Source organism: Muntiacus reevesi, chromosome 2 (assembly GCF_963930625.1).
Source record: "Muntiacus reevesi chromosome 2, mMunRee1.1, whole genome shotgun sequence".
NCBI classification, from domain to species: domain Eukaryota; kingdom Metazoa; phylum Chordata; class Mammalia; order Artiodactyla; family Cervidae; genus Muntiacus; species Muntiacus reevesi.
The window spans coordinates 74,929,658-74,947,258 of NC_089250.1; the positions used below are offsets into that span (position 1 = coordinate 74,929,658).

Below are 17,601 nucleotides of genomic sequence, written 5' to 3' on the forward strand. Positions count from 1 at the left end.
TTTGTTGTGTGTCTTTTACATAATAGATGTGCACGAATTACCAAGACCTCTTATGTATATTTTCTCATTTGATATATATTGGATAGGTATTACTCTTAATTACAGATAAGGAGATGGGGGCTCTGAAATAACTTAACTCAGAGTCCTGTTCATGTGAGTAAGAGTGTGGGTTGTATCTAGATCTGTCTGACTTCCAAAACCCTTACTCACAGCATAACATTTTGCATTGGTAATATAGTTCTAGAATCTCAGACTCAGAAAACTAGAAGTGTGTGTACAGAGTTTTGTAGATAAACTTGTTTATTGCAGTAGAATAACAAGTAGTTGCAAACAACCTAAAGGCCAGGTTGCAGGAAATTATTTTTTTTTTTTTTTTAGGAAATTATTTACTGAATGCATATGAAGACATTTAATAGTCTTAACATTTAATACTTACATATATACACAGAGGAGAATAGAAGGATCTAGTCCAAAATATTAATACTGGACTTTGCAGTAGTGCTACTACGGACAGTTTAAAATATATATACTTTTAAAGTATTTTTCAAAAATCTTAAATGAGTGCACACTGCTATTTAAAAGCCAAATTTTGGAGAAGATATACAAATATTGAGTTGGCCAAAAGGTTCAGCATAGTACAAGGTTTTTTCACTAAGGTTTACGATACACTGAAGCCATCTTCCTAAATTCTTTTCCAAGGCCACTATTGAACTCTGCAGCACCCATGCAAATGATGCCTCTGCTCTGAGGATTCTTTTTTCTTCCCTGATCCTAATCTCAAAACTGTTCTACAGTTTAAACTTTCAGGTAAGTTTTATTTCTTGCTTTTGGTTCTTTCTCTTTGATGTCAAATGTAAAGTTTTTCACTTGATAAAGACTTCTTTGCTAGCATTGATTTCACCCCCCCCCCGCCCCCGTCCAAAGAATTAGTTGTTTTGTTTTCTGATTCCCCCCACTTTTTATCTACAAATTCTGTTCTATTTTATAGTATAGTTCCTAGACATGCTAGTGGGTAGATGTTTCATAGGGAAAAGTAGCATTCTCTTAGTCTAGTAAGTTAGGGAAACCCCACATCCTAAATGACTGTTGGGGTGTCATCCTATATTCTATTTTATTGAAGACACAGAGCACATTCTCAGGCCTTCCTCTTGTTCATTTAAGTGGGTATTGACGCTGGGGGAACCCTGTTTTAATTAGAGGCCTCTGGCTAGGTAATACCAAAAAAAGTTTATAGCTTTTAATGGAAGCATGTCAGGGAGACAAAACAGGGAAGAAGCAGGCGTGGGAAAGTATAATGAACCAGAACCTCTGTGTTTCACAGGAAACACGGCCACAATCTTAAAGTAGAAAATGCTTGGTCACCCTGTTGCTAGTGAAGTAGTGGCCTCTAGTCATTGTTTCTGTTCTTGAGTCAATAAGAGTCAGGGCTTCAGGACAAGAAGGAAGTCTTACTGGTACAGATTCCTATACTGAGATTTAAGAGGAAGGATGTGGCCTTTTCGTTGACTTTAGCCAGAACCAAGTACCAGACTTAATCATCCCAACATTACTTCCTCATAGTGGTAGGGACAGCATTCCTAAAAGGAATAGATAGCATGAATAGGAAAGGAATAGCCCAAAATGGCATACCTTCATTCGTATCCACCTGGACAGCAATTTGAGAAATTCTTAAAGGATACCACTGGGTTTTTTTATTTTTTTTTTAACACCTTTGAATTCTACTTCCTAGAAGTCAGGTAGAATGAGGTGCTTAATAGTTTGTTAGTCACGAAAGCCTAAGTAGGAAGGAGGCATAATCTTTACCCTTGGGGGATTATTCCTCATTAAGAGGGCAGCACTGTGCCACAGGAAATCAGTAACTGTATCATCCAGTAAGCCTGACTTGCTGGTCATCTTAAAAACATGGCAGTAATTCAGAAAGGAAAAGAAATGTATTGGTAAGCACTGTGTTGGTGTAAGGAAAGTCTTCAGCCTTAGCTTGACCTTAAAGGAATAAGTAGATTCACATTGGGACAGGAAACAGGCGGCATCATTTGTGATTGAAAGCTTACGGAGACAGTCAGAGTGGTTCACTCAGCTGCCACACCCAGCTGGAGCAGCGAATTCTTGTCAAAGTAGATACTGGTTGACACAGCTGAGAAATGTGAACTTGAGTCTATAGGCATGTGGAAAACATTTGCCGTCATGGGGGAAAACTTATTCAAATATAATAATAATTTCAACCCAAAGTTTCAAGTCACCATTTATTCTTTAGGATCTCCCTGAATTTTTTGAAGATAATATGGAAACTTGGATGAACAATTTTCATACCCTTTTAACATTAGATAATAAGCTTCTACAAACTGATGTAAGTACTATTTATTTCCTAAGTAGGCTTTTTTAAACTAAGAATTATTTGAAATACAATATTAAATGTCAATTATATCTCAGTATTTTTAAATGTTAAAAAAGAACTATTTGAATACCTCTGAGAAGATTGGAGAGAGGATAGTTAATTCGTCTTCAGAAAAATGTAAGTTGAGAACATTTAGCATTGTGTTTATTTACTCTTGCATTGTTAATAGATAAAATTCTAAGAATGCAAGTAAAATTTGATTATGTGGGATGTTCCACATTTGATTATTTATAATGTGCAGAATTACTCTTCTTGTAGTACTGACTCAAGTCACAATTTATAGGTAAGGCTATTTCATTACATTATTGAAAGTAAGTCTTCATGAATATTCACATTGTGAGCATTTTATGAAATAGAAAATCACTTGTCATTGAAGATAGTAAGAAAACTTAAACCTTTGTGATAACAGCCTCTTGAAAAAGTCATCTACAGTGTGGGAAAGAGGGTACATGAAAGTTTGTAATGTGTGTAAGTTTCTGATCTGGGTTTTGTAATAAGCGCTTTTCAACATAATAACACTTCTGTGTTATTCATTTGCTTGTTTATTATTATATTTATGATTTACTCTTTCTCAAGAAACAAAAAATGTAAAAGGTAATATAGTAAGAATACTTCAACACCAGATAAAAGTTACAATTGGTGATGCAAATCTGTTTGGGGAGTGGTGTACAGAGGGAGAATATTACTCTGGGTATACAGCACGATTTACCTGAGATTTACAGAGAGGATGCAACCAAGAAAAGGGTTCCTAAAAAATAATTCCTTCAGTCCACTAGGGAAGAAAGCACCCCCTCAGAAAACAAGCTTGTCTTTACACTTAAGTCTAAAGGAAGTTTCTCACACAGGATTCATTTAACTGTGTGTCATCTGTGATATTTATGCTTTGAGGGAGCTGTACTTTTTATCTCTTCTCAATTTGAGTTCTTTGACACATAATATAGCTCAAAAAGTATTTGTGGATTGCTGCTGTTATGTCTTAAGGATTATTCTATCAGTCACTGTCATGGTTGCAAGTGGGGCTGGCAGACTTTTCCTGTAAAGGTCCGGGTATTTTGGACTTGTGTACTATATGCTCAGCTCTGCAGTTGTAGTTGAAAGCGGCCATGGGCAATACTATAAGTTGTATAAATGAAAAAGAATGAGTGTAGCTGGGTTTTAGTAAAACTGTACTTCAGAAACTAGGCAGCAGGTTGACCCCTGCTTTGGGTGGTGGTTTAACATTTTCCAGTCGACAAGAACGTGTTGGTCACTCAGTCCCGTCGACTCTGCGGCCCCAGGGACTGGAGCCCACTGCGCTCCTCTGTCCGTGGGGTTCTCCAGGCAGGAATGCTGGCCATTGCCTTCTCCAACATTTTATAACCAAACCATTATTTGTGAGAATGTTATAGTATTAACTTATGGGGAAGAGAGCACATTTTAATATATTTGAAAATGAGAACCTTTTGAGAGATAGCAAGACTACATTAGAAATGGAAGTGTGATATGATTGATTATTGCTCAGATTTTTTTAGGAGTATATTATTTTCAATTTAATATGTAAATATTTGTAATTCAGCAACCGGAAGAAAAGGCTTTATTTAATTTGAAAACTTCTGATAACTGTTCTCATTGATGAATAAGAAGCATTTTCATATTTTATTTATTTGAAAGACCAGGTAAACAAATTTACAGTGGCATAGATGTATTTACAGCACTTTGAATTTATAATTTTTAAAGAGTTTGGCTACTGTCCGTGTTTATGGTAGCATTGAAGTTGTATGTTTGAGTCTTCTGTTTTCTCTTATGTGAGGATGAAGAGGAAGCAGGCTTACTGGAGCTCTTAAAATCCCAGATTTGTGATAATGCTGCACTTTATGCACAAAAATACGATGAAGAATTTCAACGGTACCTGCCTCGTTTTGTCACAGCCATCTGGAATTTACTAGTTACAACAGGTCAAGAGGTTAAATATGATTTGGTAAGATGATGGTGGAGACAAATTAAGTCATCCTCTCCCTCCCCCATGAAGTAAATGATTCAGTTTGCTCTTAAATATGCTTATTTTTGTGTTTTATTCCAGTTGGTAAGTAATGCAATTCAGTTTCTGGCTTCAGTTTGTGAGAGACCTCACTATAAGAATCTCTTTGAGGACCAGAACACGCTGACAAGTATCTGTGAAAAGGTTATTGTGCCTAACATGGAATTTAGAGGTAATTGTGGAAAGCTTTTTCAGGAGATTAGTTAAAAGCTCATTTTTTAAAAGAGTAAATTAGTGTTTAAATTTATGTTATTGTAAAATTAATTTAATTAACATTAAATTAATGTTAGTGTGAATTTAAGAAGTCTTCTCTGTGTTGCCTTTTGTAACAAATTCAGTCTGCGTTTTATTGGATTTCGTGTTTTACCAAGGCAAAAGCTATTTTTGAATAGCTGACTTGAGGCTAGAAGTGATTGATAACTTTTAAATACAGAATTGAAGCCCACCTAGTTCGCGCTTTAAGGTTAAAATAGTCCTAAGAGTCTATTTGTATAGGATGTCTTTCTTACGAGTAAGAAGAGCAGTCATTAGATCATTCAATCTGGAACAGACTGAGGAAATAAAAGTGTAACATGGGGTTCTATTTCCTTTCCTTTTCATAAAACCATATTTAAAGGACAGATCTTTATTCTGATACTGTCCTACTTGTTTTGGGGTTGAAGTGACTTTTCTGAAATAATGGTGATGGTAGTGGTTAGGCGGTTGTTTAATGTCTTTACTTGTCGGAATGAAGAGCTGGCCTCCCTGGATTGATCTCCAACACTTGGGAAAGTTGGTGATAAAGTGCAGTTCTGTGTACGCTCACATTAGAACAGTGAGCCTGTCTCACAGCTGTGTAAATTACCTGTTACCTAAGCTTTCCGGGTAGCATTTACTGCTCCAAGAACAATTAGTAAGAGTATGTGAAATAGTCTTTGGTTGGGAAAGAACACTTCGCGGTAAAGCACGGTGGTTCCACGTGCTCTTCTGCATACACAACTGTAAAGCTAGAATGACTTGCCATGTCTTGTAAGAGGTGATCTGAAATGTCATCTTGCTTTTGCAGCTGCTGATGAAGAAGCCTTTGAGGATAATTCTGAGGAGTACATAAGAAGAGATCTGGAAGGATCTGGTATGTTGATTTTTAACTGTTGGTCTCTTAGGAGCCAGTGTTAAAGTAGCTCCTTTTTTGATAGTTATGGGGAAATAAGGGAGTCAGGGTAAGTGTCATTTCAGCTGTCTTTCTCTGGAGAACTGTTTTCCTTCTTTAATTTGTGCATGGTAAAAAGCAGCCCTTATATGAGCTATATCGAAGTATCAGATGTTGAATCATTTGTCTTCTCTTTTTTTATATACTTATTAGTATTTCTCATACTATGATCTTTTAGTTCCATTGTCATTTTTTGTTTGTGGGGAGAGAATTTTTTTTCGTTGTTTTTTGTTGCTTATAGCTATCAGATGGCAATTTGTTTTCATATAAACTTGATCAGTTGGCTGGTGGTTGCTTCTTTCTCCCATGATGTATTTCCCTTTGATTTTGTAGATATTGATACTAGACGCAGGGCTGCTTGTGATCTAGTTCGAGGATTATGCAAGTTTTTTGAGGGACCCGTGACAGGAATCTTCTCTGGTTATGTTAATTCCATGCTGCAGGAATATGCCAAAAATCCATCTGTTAACTGGAAACACAAAGATGCAGCCATTTACCTGGTGACATCTTTGGCATCGAAAGCCCAAACACAGAAGGTAACTCTTTTCAGTATATTTTTGTTTCCAAAACATAGTTGTCCTTTAGCTTGGAAGTGAAAAAGAAGTGATATATTTCTGGTTATATAGCCTACTCTGCTAGATAATGTGTTCTGATTAGAACTCATAGTCTCCAGAAATGACTTTATGTTGATGTATTAATTACATGTTTCTTATAGACCACAGTATAAATGGTACACTTGTTTCTTTAGGTGAGAGTCAGTATAGGAGACTTGCTAAGCTTAAATTTAGCTGCTCTTTAATTTAGGGAAGTTTCTTTATTAAACCAGTCTTATTTTATATGTAAGCAGCTTATGTTTTGAAGTATTTATCTTTAACCTGGTTTTCTAAAGCTGCCTAAATTTCCATTGTGGTAGATTTATACAGGTAGTTCATGTTACTGTTATGAATGTTTTTTAGCATGGGATTACACAAGCAAATGAGCTTGTAAACCTGACTGAGTTCTTCGTGAATCACATTCTCCCTGATTTAAAATCAGCTAATGGTGAGTTTTGTGAAATGTTTTTAATACAACTTACAGTGTACCTGTAATTCTTATGTGCACTGTTATTTTAAACTACCAAATGAATGCTGTCGTGGCTCTATATCATTCATGATACTGACAACAGTGGCTCCTATCCTTGCAGTTACTTCTGTTGGATAAAATTTCAAACACCCGTTCAAACATCTTGCCCAGGTGAAATTAACTTTCCCTAAAGAAAATGTTGCTTATATAGAAGGAAAAGAGGAACAAGTGAGACTGAATTGTCAATCAGTTTTGTTATCCTGATAATTTCACACTAGAAATCATACTTTGGTTTTTGTTTTCCTTCTCATTTAAAAAAAAAAAGAACTCTTGGGAATTCCCTGGTGGTCAAGTGGTTGGGACTCTGTGCTTCACTGCTGAGGTCCCGGGTTCAATACCTGGTCAGGGAATTAAGATCTCACAACATGGCCAAAAATAAAATAAAACTTAAAAAAAAATGAACTCATAAAAATGAAAGTAAATTTAAAGCACTTGAGACTAATAGATGTGCAGGATGCTTTCATATGTTTATAAAAGTTTGTTACAAGATAGATGTATTGTGGAAATTTTAAAATCGCTAAACAGTAGGGATAACATAAAGAACTTCCATGTTACTATCATTCAGCTTCAAGAGTTTTTGTCAATTGGCCAATATTCTATCCCTTTTGCTACTTAGTGTACTTCCCACTGCTTGTGTAAGCTCATCTAGAGAGACTTGCTCCTGATTCAGAATAGCTCCAGTTCTGGGAAAAGATACTGTCATTATTTCCTGTGGCCCAAATCATTTTTGTTCAATTACATAAGTAACGTATGTTCCTTTGTAGTGAAAATTAAACATAAAGGTGAAAAAAAAAAATTATTCTTAAACTTACCAGAATTAATAGTTGTGTGGTAGATCATTATATAATTAACTAAGCTTTAATTACTTGACATTTGCTTACCAGAACCATGTTTTTAAAATCTGATAATATTGTGACTGATTTGAGAGTAACAGTTAAATAACTGACTTTTTATTTCTTTTAATAGTAAATGAGTTTCCTGTTCTTAAAGCTGATGGCATCAAATACATTATGATTTTTAGGAATCAAGTAAGTAGCTTTTCATTTATATGTTACATGCTAACTTACTCTCTTAAGAGCTTTATTGTATACCAGCTTCTCTTCCCTTCTACTGTGCAGTCATATTTGGTATCCACATCTAACAAAGTTAACAATATCTCCTTCAAAACTTAAGATACAAGGCCGTGATTAATTTTTCTTAGTTTCTCAAAAATACTGTTTACACATTGCTTATGGTTGATATGTCTCATGTCCCTTCGTTTACAACAGAGGGGTCCTTATTCCCCTTTCCTAGGCCTTTTTTTTTTTTTTTTTTTTTTTTTAAAGAAACCAGTCATTTATCTTGTAGAGTTTCTTATTCTGCCTTTGGCTGATTGCATCCTCAGTGGTATAATTTACCTCTTGTTCCTCTGTTCCCTGTATTTCTCATGTGAGGTTAAGAGTGATGATCACATTTTTTATTTGAGGTGTAGATATCCTTAATACAGAATTCACCATTTTTAAATGTATAGTTGCGTGGTTTTTAGTATGTTTATTCTTTTGCACAACCAACATTACTGTCTCATAGATTAATTAATTACCAATTTGAATGGGGAAAACGGGATACAAGTTTCTGTGTTTTTCCCCTTTATAAGTTCAGAGTAGTGAGTTTGGTGCCTTACCAACCTCCAGAGGACAAATGGAATTTTTTTTTTTTTTTTTTTTTTTTTAAACTCTCTAGTGCCATCTTTGGCCAGTAGGGGCCCCATTATGTGGGGTTTTGTATCTTCTTTTTTTTTTTTTTAATTGGAGGATAATTGCTTTATAGTATTGTGTTGGTTTCTGCTGTACATCAGCATAAATCAGCCATAGGTATACATATGTCCCTTCCTGTGTCTTCTTGACATAAATTTAGTAACTTTTTAGCTGCAGCTTTTCTTTGATAATATGACACTATTTCAGGTTCATCTTGTATATTTCCTGTCCCAGACCTGAGTTTGCTACCCTTGAAGGTGGGAAATATTACTTAGAGACCATAATCTAGATGCTGGGGAAACTGATTCTATGCTTTTTCATGAAGAGATGCGGGAAATAAATAATACCAATATTATCAACAAATTAATACTACTGAGTGCCATTTGATTTCTTTGTGTATCTTATATCCTTAGCATATTATCCTGTTGGATGGATAGTCAAGAAATAACTGTTTAAAACTTGAAATTATTCTGCATTTTTGCCACTAACTTGATAAATAATTAGATTCATACTTGTGGTGGTTTGTTTTTCAGCGGGAGACCTGAGAAAGGTTACTTTACATGCCTCCAAAGTCAGGCAGGGTACATTCAGAAAGGTCTAGCTTTCCTCCCTGTTCCTTCTCTCTTCCTAAAGGTAACCATTTTTTACTGAGTTTTGGTTTGTTTCCATTATTTAATTTTGAAAATATAACCTAAAATTGTCCCCTATCTATTTATATATTTCCCACTTTCCTATACAGAAGAGAGTTTTGCTAAACAGTTTTTCTGCGTTTTTTTCTTTTTTGGCTGCACCACATGGCTTGCGGGATCTTAGATATTCTAAAGTTTTAGAAGTTTTTAATGAAGAATAGTATGCTTATGTTTATGCCACCCCTCTCGCCTTTGTTTTTTAAAGAAGAGAAAATGAGGCACAAAGAGCTTGAGTGATTTTTCTAAGAAACTTGCTAGTGGAAAATATAGTTTCTAAGATGAATTAAATCAGTCTGCTTATCCATGATTTCTTTTTTTACCCTAAAGTCATAGTTTCATGCTCAGAGCTAGAGAATAGGCTGGAAAAGTGAATGTGAGTTGAACTGTTGCATGGAAGAAGTTTTGATTTCTCACCTGTATCCTATCATCTCCATTAAAAATAGTAGCTGGAAATTAGAATCAGATTCTAACTGATTTTTAAAATTAGGCTCTAACTTTTTAGAGTCAGCAAAGCACTCTCTTCCAGTTGGCTTTTACTCAAAGACGGCATCAGTGAGTAATGGCATGCATATTGTTGTCTTTTTCAGGTACCAAAAGAGCATCTTTTAGTCTCTATTCCCCTCTTAATCAATCATCTTCAAGCTGAAAGTATTGTTGTTCATACTTACGCAGCACATGCTCTTGAGAGACTGTTTACTATGAGAGGGCCTAATAGCGCCACTCTGTAAGTATTTGACGTGTATATTTTTTCATCTTGGGGTGGAGACCATCGGTACTGGTTAGAGATAGCTCAGTGTATTCATAATTTCATTAGAAGTTAGAAAAATAAATGTGAATATTTCACTCATTTATACAAATATGTCTCATTCCAAAAGGATTTGCGACCATGCCAGAGTAGCTGTGTTACGAGAGTAAAGTTAAGTGGAGGAGAGTGGAGCAAAGGAGAATCACTGGGGTGTGAGGCTAGTAAAGAGAGGGTCGTCAGGGTATAGCATAGTAAGGGAACTCGGAGCTTCTTCATGGAATCCTCTAGCAACCACGGCAAAGAGAGAAACCTGGTGGGTTAAGATGTCCATAATGCCTATGAGATTAAAACTGGAATGGCGATTCTGAAGGCATCTCAGAAGCAGGCCTTGGTTAAGGGAATACTGTGCAGTAGTCCTTTGACCTGGCTGTTCTTGTCATCTTACTGGTGCTGAGACGAGACACAGCTGAGTGAAAGGAATTCTCTGGGTGTCAAGGTAGTGGCTCTTGAGGCCTATTGCAAGGATAAAAAGAAGGGGATTGGATGGTCTGAGTGCCTTTCAGACCTTTCTTCAGCAGTGTTATTTCTTGAAAACTGAGCTTTGGGTTAGAGATGGAAAGCATTCTAGGTTCTTTTCTTCATCAAGAACTTGAAGTCCAGATACACTCAGTGGCTAGTTAAGGATTAAATGGTTATCCTTTGAGGTGAGTTAAGACAGTACTGTCTTCAGGCTCAGAATTTATGCAGAAGAGTTCTGAACTTGCTCTACCTCCTGGAAAGCTAGGTGATTGAGAGTCCCAGTTCCATTCTCAACATTGACAGGTGTAAACTAGTGATGACCTCAGCAGTTTAGACAATGTTGGGTTTGCCTGGTTTGGGGTTTGTTTAATTGTGATTGGTCTCAGACATGCCTTCTTAGGAACTTAACATGAGTACATGTAAAAGAAATCTTTTCGTAAGCAGTGTACCAATTGTCAGTGGTGGGAGATGGCTCACTTTATGCCAAGAAGTGTGATTTAGTAGTTGCCAAGGGTTTTCCAGAGTGATACTCAAGAGTTGGTGGTGACTGAAAGCTGTTTTTTCATCTATAGCTTTACAGCTGCAGAAATCGCACCGTTTGTTGAGATTCTGCTAACAAACCTTTTCAAAGCTCTCACACTTCCTGGCTCTTCAGAAAATGAATATATTATGAAAGGTAGGCCATTTCCCTGGTATACAGACTCTAAGTATCTAATCTCATAGACTGCAGGGGTGGTCAACACTGAGTTGTAGTTCAGGTTATGTTGAGAATTTGGTAGGTTTAGATATTTTTAAATGAAAAATACTACTGTTAACAGTGTTTTCAGAGAAAGTTTTACCCTAACTTGATATAGAACTCCTCTTATTAAACCATTTCAGAAATAAATAAACCGTATCAAACTCCTTTTTTCTTTTCCTTGACTGACACTCGAGGGCAGAGATGAGCTGGGACTACGTTTATTGACAGCATGCTCTGCTAGGTCTGGGTGTGAAACCTGGGTGTGTCTGATGGACCCCACACAGATCTGCCTTCATAGACACCCCAGCCGAGGAAGCAGGCAGCTAGCTGTAGGCACCTGTGCTGTGTTAGGGGAGTGTCTTAGTAACAGTTCTGGGGCATTCCAAGAGTCCAGCACAGTTTATATGACACATAGGAAATGGTTTGGAGAAGGAAATGGCAACCCACTCCAGTATTCTTGCCTAGGGAATCCTGTGGACAGAGGAGCCTGGTGGGCTGCTGTCCATAGGGTCGCACAGAGGCGAACACAACTGAAGCGACTTAGCAGCAGCAGGAAGTGCTTTTCGAAGAAACTGTTCCCAGCGCCTCTGGCTTGGTTGGTCAGAACCCTTACGTGGATGGGTGGGTGTGTATGCATGTGTTTCTGTTTGTAAGTGTGTATCTAGGTATATTTGTGTTTTCAGCACTGTATTTCTCCCAACAGTGATGTGTAACTACTGTTGTTTAATGTCCATTTTTTGAGGCAGCCGACTGGTCTGTGGTCTTCATTGCTGTGTTCCTAGGGTGTGCAGGAGCATGTATGTAGTATGGAGCAGCTTCCCAGTAAAGACTGTTGTGTGAGTGAATGCAGGGATTCTGTGCCAGCCCAGTGGAGGGACGCTAATCCATCCTGTAACCTCGGCTTTCTAGCAGGTGGTGTCTAAGCTGAGCTGCAGGATAGGGAGCGGTTAGCTACTTGCAGGGCGAGCCTTTGGCATCACAGCAAAGTTTAGGAGGAAAGAGGATAGCTTTCTGTCCTGTGTGCCTGGCATATCGTAGATGCTCTACTTAGTAACCTTCTATTCCATTTGTGTAGAAACAGCCATCATATAGTTTTAGCCTAATGTATTTATCTCTGCTGCCCAGTGTATTTTTGGGTGTCTGATAATGAACAGTTAATTTCACAGTATGGGCCCTCTATCGCTTGCTGTGTATTTCTGGATTTTTCTCAGGCTCCTCGTCTCTCTTTTGTGGGAAGATGGGCAGTTGGCCTTCTGTTTCAGCTTGTGGTGGGTTGTGATGTTTCCAGGGGACTGTAGGCAAAATCCCATGCCACTGGTTGCTGGTGAAGGAGACTCCCTTCCACACTCTGCTCCCTGCATCTGCCTCATGCTTCACTCACCTCCTCTTTACCTGCCTCTTTAGTCACTTCATTTTTTCTTACTGTCCCTTAAGCCTTCTGGAAATAACAAATAAATAAATTTTGTTGCCTGATTTTAGAAAGAAGGGAAATTTTAGATTATTTTTAAATGTAGAGACCTATCTGAGGGCTGTTTCAGAGTCTTAAAATTTTATTTTACGGATCAGAAGACTTTTTTCTCTCCCTAAGAAGTGTTATTCTGAGGTTTAATTAAACTGTTTCTGCTCTTGTATTTTACAGCTATCATGAGAAGCTTTTCCCTCCTACAGGAAGCCATAATCCCCTACATCCCTACTCTCATCACTCAGCTCACACGGAAGCTATTAGCTGTTAGTAAGGTAACAGAGCCAGTTTTGAAAGTGCGGTTGCTTTTTAACCTAAATGCTTCAAACTCTTTGAGCCTCAGAACTCCTTGGCAATCAGCCGGACAGGGAAAGATCTGTGAATTCTTCCTGACCAGCAGTTAACATATGATTCTGAAAGTGTGGGGTGGCATAGATTGGAGACATGGCAGCAGTCACCTCTAAGTGTAAGCTCAGAAACTTTAAAAAAGTAACGTCTTTATTGAAGAGAATTGAGAAAGTACAGTGTGAAATAATCTTAGATGGAAGAAGTAGGCTTTGCCCCAAATGGACACAAAAGAGGCTATTCAGATTAATGTCCTTTGGTGTCTCTTCTTTCTGACTCATTTCTCCCAAAATAAAGTTCACTCTTTCTTTGATCAAAAATTTTACAGATATTTTGATCCGTATTTAAATATTAATACCAAGTTTTAGAAAAGAAAAATCTGTTTAAGTCCAATAAAATTCATGTGTAGATGGTTATTGTTAATTATTCTATTAAAAGGAGATGAAGTCCTAGGAAGTACTAGGGCGACTTTGAGAATACCGATCATTTTTCCCCTGAATCCTGCCTAAGTGTCCAGGGCCTCCTTGGGTTTTGGGGAATTGAGAGAGGAGAGAGTAAGGTGTCTCCGCTTTCAACTGGCCCTGTGCTGCACGCTCATCTTCAGTTCCTCAGCTTTATATGGTAGCCTTCAAAAGGTTTTGATTGAAAGCGAAAACTGAAAACCGCTGGTTTGAAGGATTGCTGCTGCAGGTGTGGGCACACTGAGGCCTGCAGAGGTGAAGGTTTGCCTGAGGTCCCACACCGGGCCAGAGACAGGGTCGGGCCCTCTGTGTCCCGGTCTGTCTCCTCCATCACTGTTAAAGCGACGGCGCTGGGGGAGCACACAGGCCTGCGGAGGTTCCTTGTAAACACTGGGAGCTGGGGTTTGTGCGGTCACCTTCCTGCGCCTCTGAAGTATTTCTCATAAGTAGACGTTTGCCCGTTAAAAATAGTCCATACCGGCATTAGTATTACTATTTCATTTTCTGAATTTTCAAGTCATTATAAAATTTTAACATCTAGGCTTTTTAGTATAATTGGTGTTTTTCTTCTTAATAATGTTTTCAGTAAGGTTAAATGTGTGTTAGGTAGTGAATTACATTGTTAGACATAAGCTTTTCTTTTTTTTTTTCCCCAGAACCCAAGCAAACCTCACTTTAATCACTATATGTTTGAGGCAATATGTTTATCCATAAGAATAACTTGCAAGTCTAACCCTGCTGCTGTTGTAAATTTTGAGGAGGCTTTGTTTCTGGTGTTTACTGAAATTTTACAAAATGATGTACAAGGTAGGTAAAGAAAGTTATTTTCTTTCTGGTTGATTAAAAATTATTCAAGTGATTATAAAATGCAATCTGCCTAAGAGATATGTGTCTTTTGCGTCAGGGCCATTAATTCTGAAGCTGAAAGCTGTTTTCACTTTTATCAACAGAATTTATTCCGTATGTCTTTCAAGTGATGTCTTTGCTTCTGGAAACACACAAAAATGACATCCCGTCATCCTACATGGCCTTATTTCCTCATCTCCTTCAGCCAGTGCTTTGGGAAAGAACAGGAAATATTCCTGCTCTAGTGAGGCTTCTCCAGGCATTCTTAGAACGAGGTTCAAATACAATAGCAAGTGCTGCAGCTGACAAAATTGTGAGTCAGATTTATTTTGATATAACTAACTTTTAAGATAACTGAGAAACTAGAGATGGCAGATTCTTTTTAATTTTTAAAAAATTTCTTAAAATGAACTTACTATAAAGGGAATTAGTAGAAAATGTTAACATACATTTTATTAGAACTAGGTATCCTTTAGTTATTGATCTCTTTGGTAGAAACTTAACATTGAGGGCTTATTATTTGGGATTTCCCCCCCCGCACCCCTATACTTCAGAGGTAAGACAGAGAAAATGCTATTTAGACAATTAAAGCATGCACTCTTTTCCAAAACAGATCACCTGTTTAACTTTCAGAATAATTAATCCTTGCCTCTTTAACTAATTATTATTTAATCTAATTTGTTGTAGCCTGGGTTACTAGGTGTCTTCCAGAAGCTGATTGCTTCCAAAGCCAATGATCACCAAGGTTTTTATCTTCTAAATAGTATAATAGAGCACATGCCCCCGTGAGTATGAATACAGCTTCATTGTACATTTAATTGAGGATTCCATTCGGGACTCAGAAAAATGCTGGATTTAATTTGTTGCTTTTTTCTTCAATTCTTTAGTGAGTCAGTTGACCAATACAGGAAGCAAATCTTCATTCTTCTGTTCCAAAGACTTCAGAATTCCAAAACAACAAAGTTTATCAAGAGTAAGTAAAGTCATTTGAGTTTTCCTACAGAAATTTTTTATCATTTATAAATTTTATACATAAAATATTTTAAGATGCTTCTATTCTCTAAACTAAGTCATTTTCAATATACTGTGCTCCAAAGGTTAGCTTGTAAGTTTAAACATCAAAATATTTTTAATAGAAAAATCATAAAGAAATATAAATCAGAGAGAGACCATATGTAAACCTTTTGTCCCTGTTGGCTCAGATGGTAAAGAATACACCTGCAAATGCAGGAGGTGTGGGTTTGATCTGTGGATCGGGAAGATCCCCTGAAGGAAATGGCAACCCACAGCAGTGTTCTTGCCTGGGAAATCCATGGACAGAGGAGCCTTGTGGGCTACAGTCCACGGGTTCGCAGAGTCAGACACGACTGAGTGACTACAGCTAAGTTGTATTAAAAGGCCAGTATTGATGCCAAACTACTTGGCAGACTTTGACTAAATTGCTTACTTAATGCAGTCCTCTGTATTGATACTCTACATCTCCTTTCGACAGGTTTCTTAGTCTTTATTAATTTGTATTGTATAAAATACGGGGCGCTAGCACTGCAGGAAATATTTGATGGTATACAACCAAAGTAAGTCTGCTTTTATTATTATTATTATTATATTATCCTGTTTTCAAAAACAAAACATTTTATAGACGGCTGTATAGTTCTTGACACAGTTATAGTACCTTTGTGGTTTCCAAAATATTCTTGTGGAGGGGGAGGTTGGGCTGTAAAGAAAATACCTGCAAGCATTTTTCTAATTCCTAAAGGTCCCTGCCCCTACCCACTGTATTCTTTACAGCCAGGGCTTTATGTTGTGTTAGATGTCTGGCATGTCTCCAGGAGCCTCCCTCTGTTAAGGTCAACAGTGGTTTTTCAAGTGAGAATAGTTTGGATCAGTGAAATTTTGCTCTTGACTTAGTATATATGCATTAAGAATACAGTTAAGCAGCATTACCCATTTACTAGGGAAGGAAGGCAGTAAAGTAATGATAGAGAATAACTTCTTGGAAAAAACTTATATAGATATCTGTAATAAATCAAAATTCCCAATTGATTGAAATGTGAAAAAGGAATTAACCTGAGAAGTACCAGAAAATACGTTTTCTAGCTACAGGAAGTCATGCGGAGCGGAGCAGCTTCACTAAGTGCTCGTGACATTAAACTAGCATGATCTTTCCAGAGAGCGAAAAATACACGCTTGTCAGAGATCAGAATGCCCATGTGCCTTGATATTTACCATTTCCACTTCAAAGAATTTAATAAGATAAATTCTTAATAGCAGAAGTATAAACTTAAGAATTTTATACCATACCAAGAATTTTACAGAAAACTTTAATTCCAGGATGTTTGCAACAATAATCATTGGCCAAATCATTTTTTTAAAATACAGCCTTTAACATTCACATACTTAGAGGTATGTAAGCATAGAAAGTTGGAAAGTTTATAATCCAAAAATGTTAAAACTGGTTATTGCTGGATGGTGAGGTGATAGTGATTCTTTTTTCTTCCTGCTTATCTGTGCTCTGATTGTTGGTTTTTCAGATTTCTTGAGTAATCTGAAAAAAACTTGCAAGATCAAAAAATGGCTCTAAAGATTTTCCTTGAGCATGGCTTAAGGTGTAGTATTCACAGAAGATGGTGGCAGTTGGTCAGAATAGCGGTTTAATTTTTTTAGATCTCTTCCTGTTGACCAAAATTAGCAGCCTTTTTTGTATTTTATTATATTCCTAAGGAGTCACTGAGTGTAAATAAGTTAGACTACTGTAATTAAATATTGAGTGAATTTATTTTGCTTTGATTAACAGAATGTTTGGGATGGTTTTGGAAAAAATCATTATTCCTGAAATTCAGAAAGTATCTGGAAATGTAGAGAAAAAGATCTGTGCTGTTGGGATAACTAAATTACTAACAGAATGTCCCCCAATGATGGACACAGAGTACACCAAACTATGGTAAGTACTCCATTCTGACGTTTTTGGAAATTCCAGTTTCCTTCCCCTGTGATAATAAAATTAACCAAGCTTATCTCTTGGGGGCCAAGAGAATTAGGTTTTGACCTCAGCCTCCTCTGTAGCTACCATCAAATCCAAGACATGACTTGTGGATTCTTCTGGACCTAGAAAGATTTTGTTTCCTGATTATTTTTATTTCTTTTGGCCATGCTTAACAGCATGTAAGATCCTAGTTCCCCCAACCAGCGATCAAAATTGTGCCCCCTGCAGTGGAAGCAAGGAGTTTTAACCACTGGGCCACCAGGGAAGTTTGGGGGGGGAATCATGGACCCCTTAGAGAGACTGCTGAGAGTCCCTGGTCCAGGTGATCTCTAAGGCTTCTACACAGTCACTCCATT

At 37.2% G+C, this 17,601-nt stretch overlaps 1 protein-coding gene across 2 annotated transcripts in view; it reads left to right on the top strand.

Annotated features, from left to right (window-relative positions):
* Positions 1–17,601, top strand: part of CSE1L (chromosome segregation 1 like) — a 30,978-nt gene that overhangs the window by 11,812 nt on the left and 1,565 nt on the right. For both annotated transcript variants that reach the window (XM_065922141.1, XM_065922140.1), the window contains exons 7-23: positions 700–807; positions 2,255–2,347; positions 4,185–4,352; positions 4,455–4,584; positions 5,458–5,523; positions 5,935–6,137; positions 6,558–6,642; positions 7,690–7,751; positions 9,733–9,869; positions 10,982–11,085; positions 12,788–12,885; positions 14,073–14,223; positions 14,367–14,575; positions 14,950–15,047; positions 15,150–15,235; positions 15,755–15,836; positions 17,057–17,203. In XM_065922141.1, coding sequence (XP_065778213.1) covers positions 700–807; positions 2,255–2,347; positions 4,185–4,352; positions 4,455–4,584; positions 5,458–5,523; positions 5,935–6,137; positions 6,558–6,642; positions 7,690–7,751; positions 9,733–9,869; positions 10,982–11,085; positions 12,788–12,885; positions 14,073–14,223; positions 14,367–14,575; positions 14,950–15,047; positions 15,150–15,235; positions 15,755–15,836; positions 17,057–17,203 — 2,027 coding nt within the window. The remainder of the gene's footprint in view (positions 1–699; positions 808–2,254; positions 2,348–4,184; positions 4,353–4,454; positions 4,585–5,457; positions 5,524–5,934; positions 6,138–6,557; positions 6,643–7,689; positions 7,752–9,732; positions 9,870–10,981; positions 11,086–12,787; positions 12,886–14,072; positions 14,224–14,366; positions 14,576–14,949; positions 15,048–15,149; positions 15,236–15,754; positions 15,837–17,056; positions 17,204–17,601) is intronic.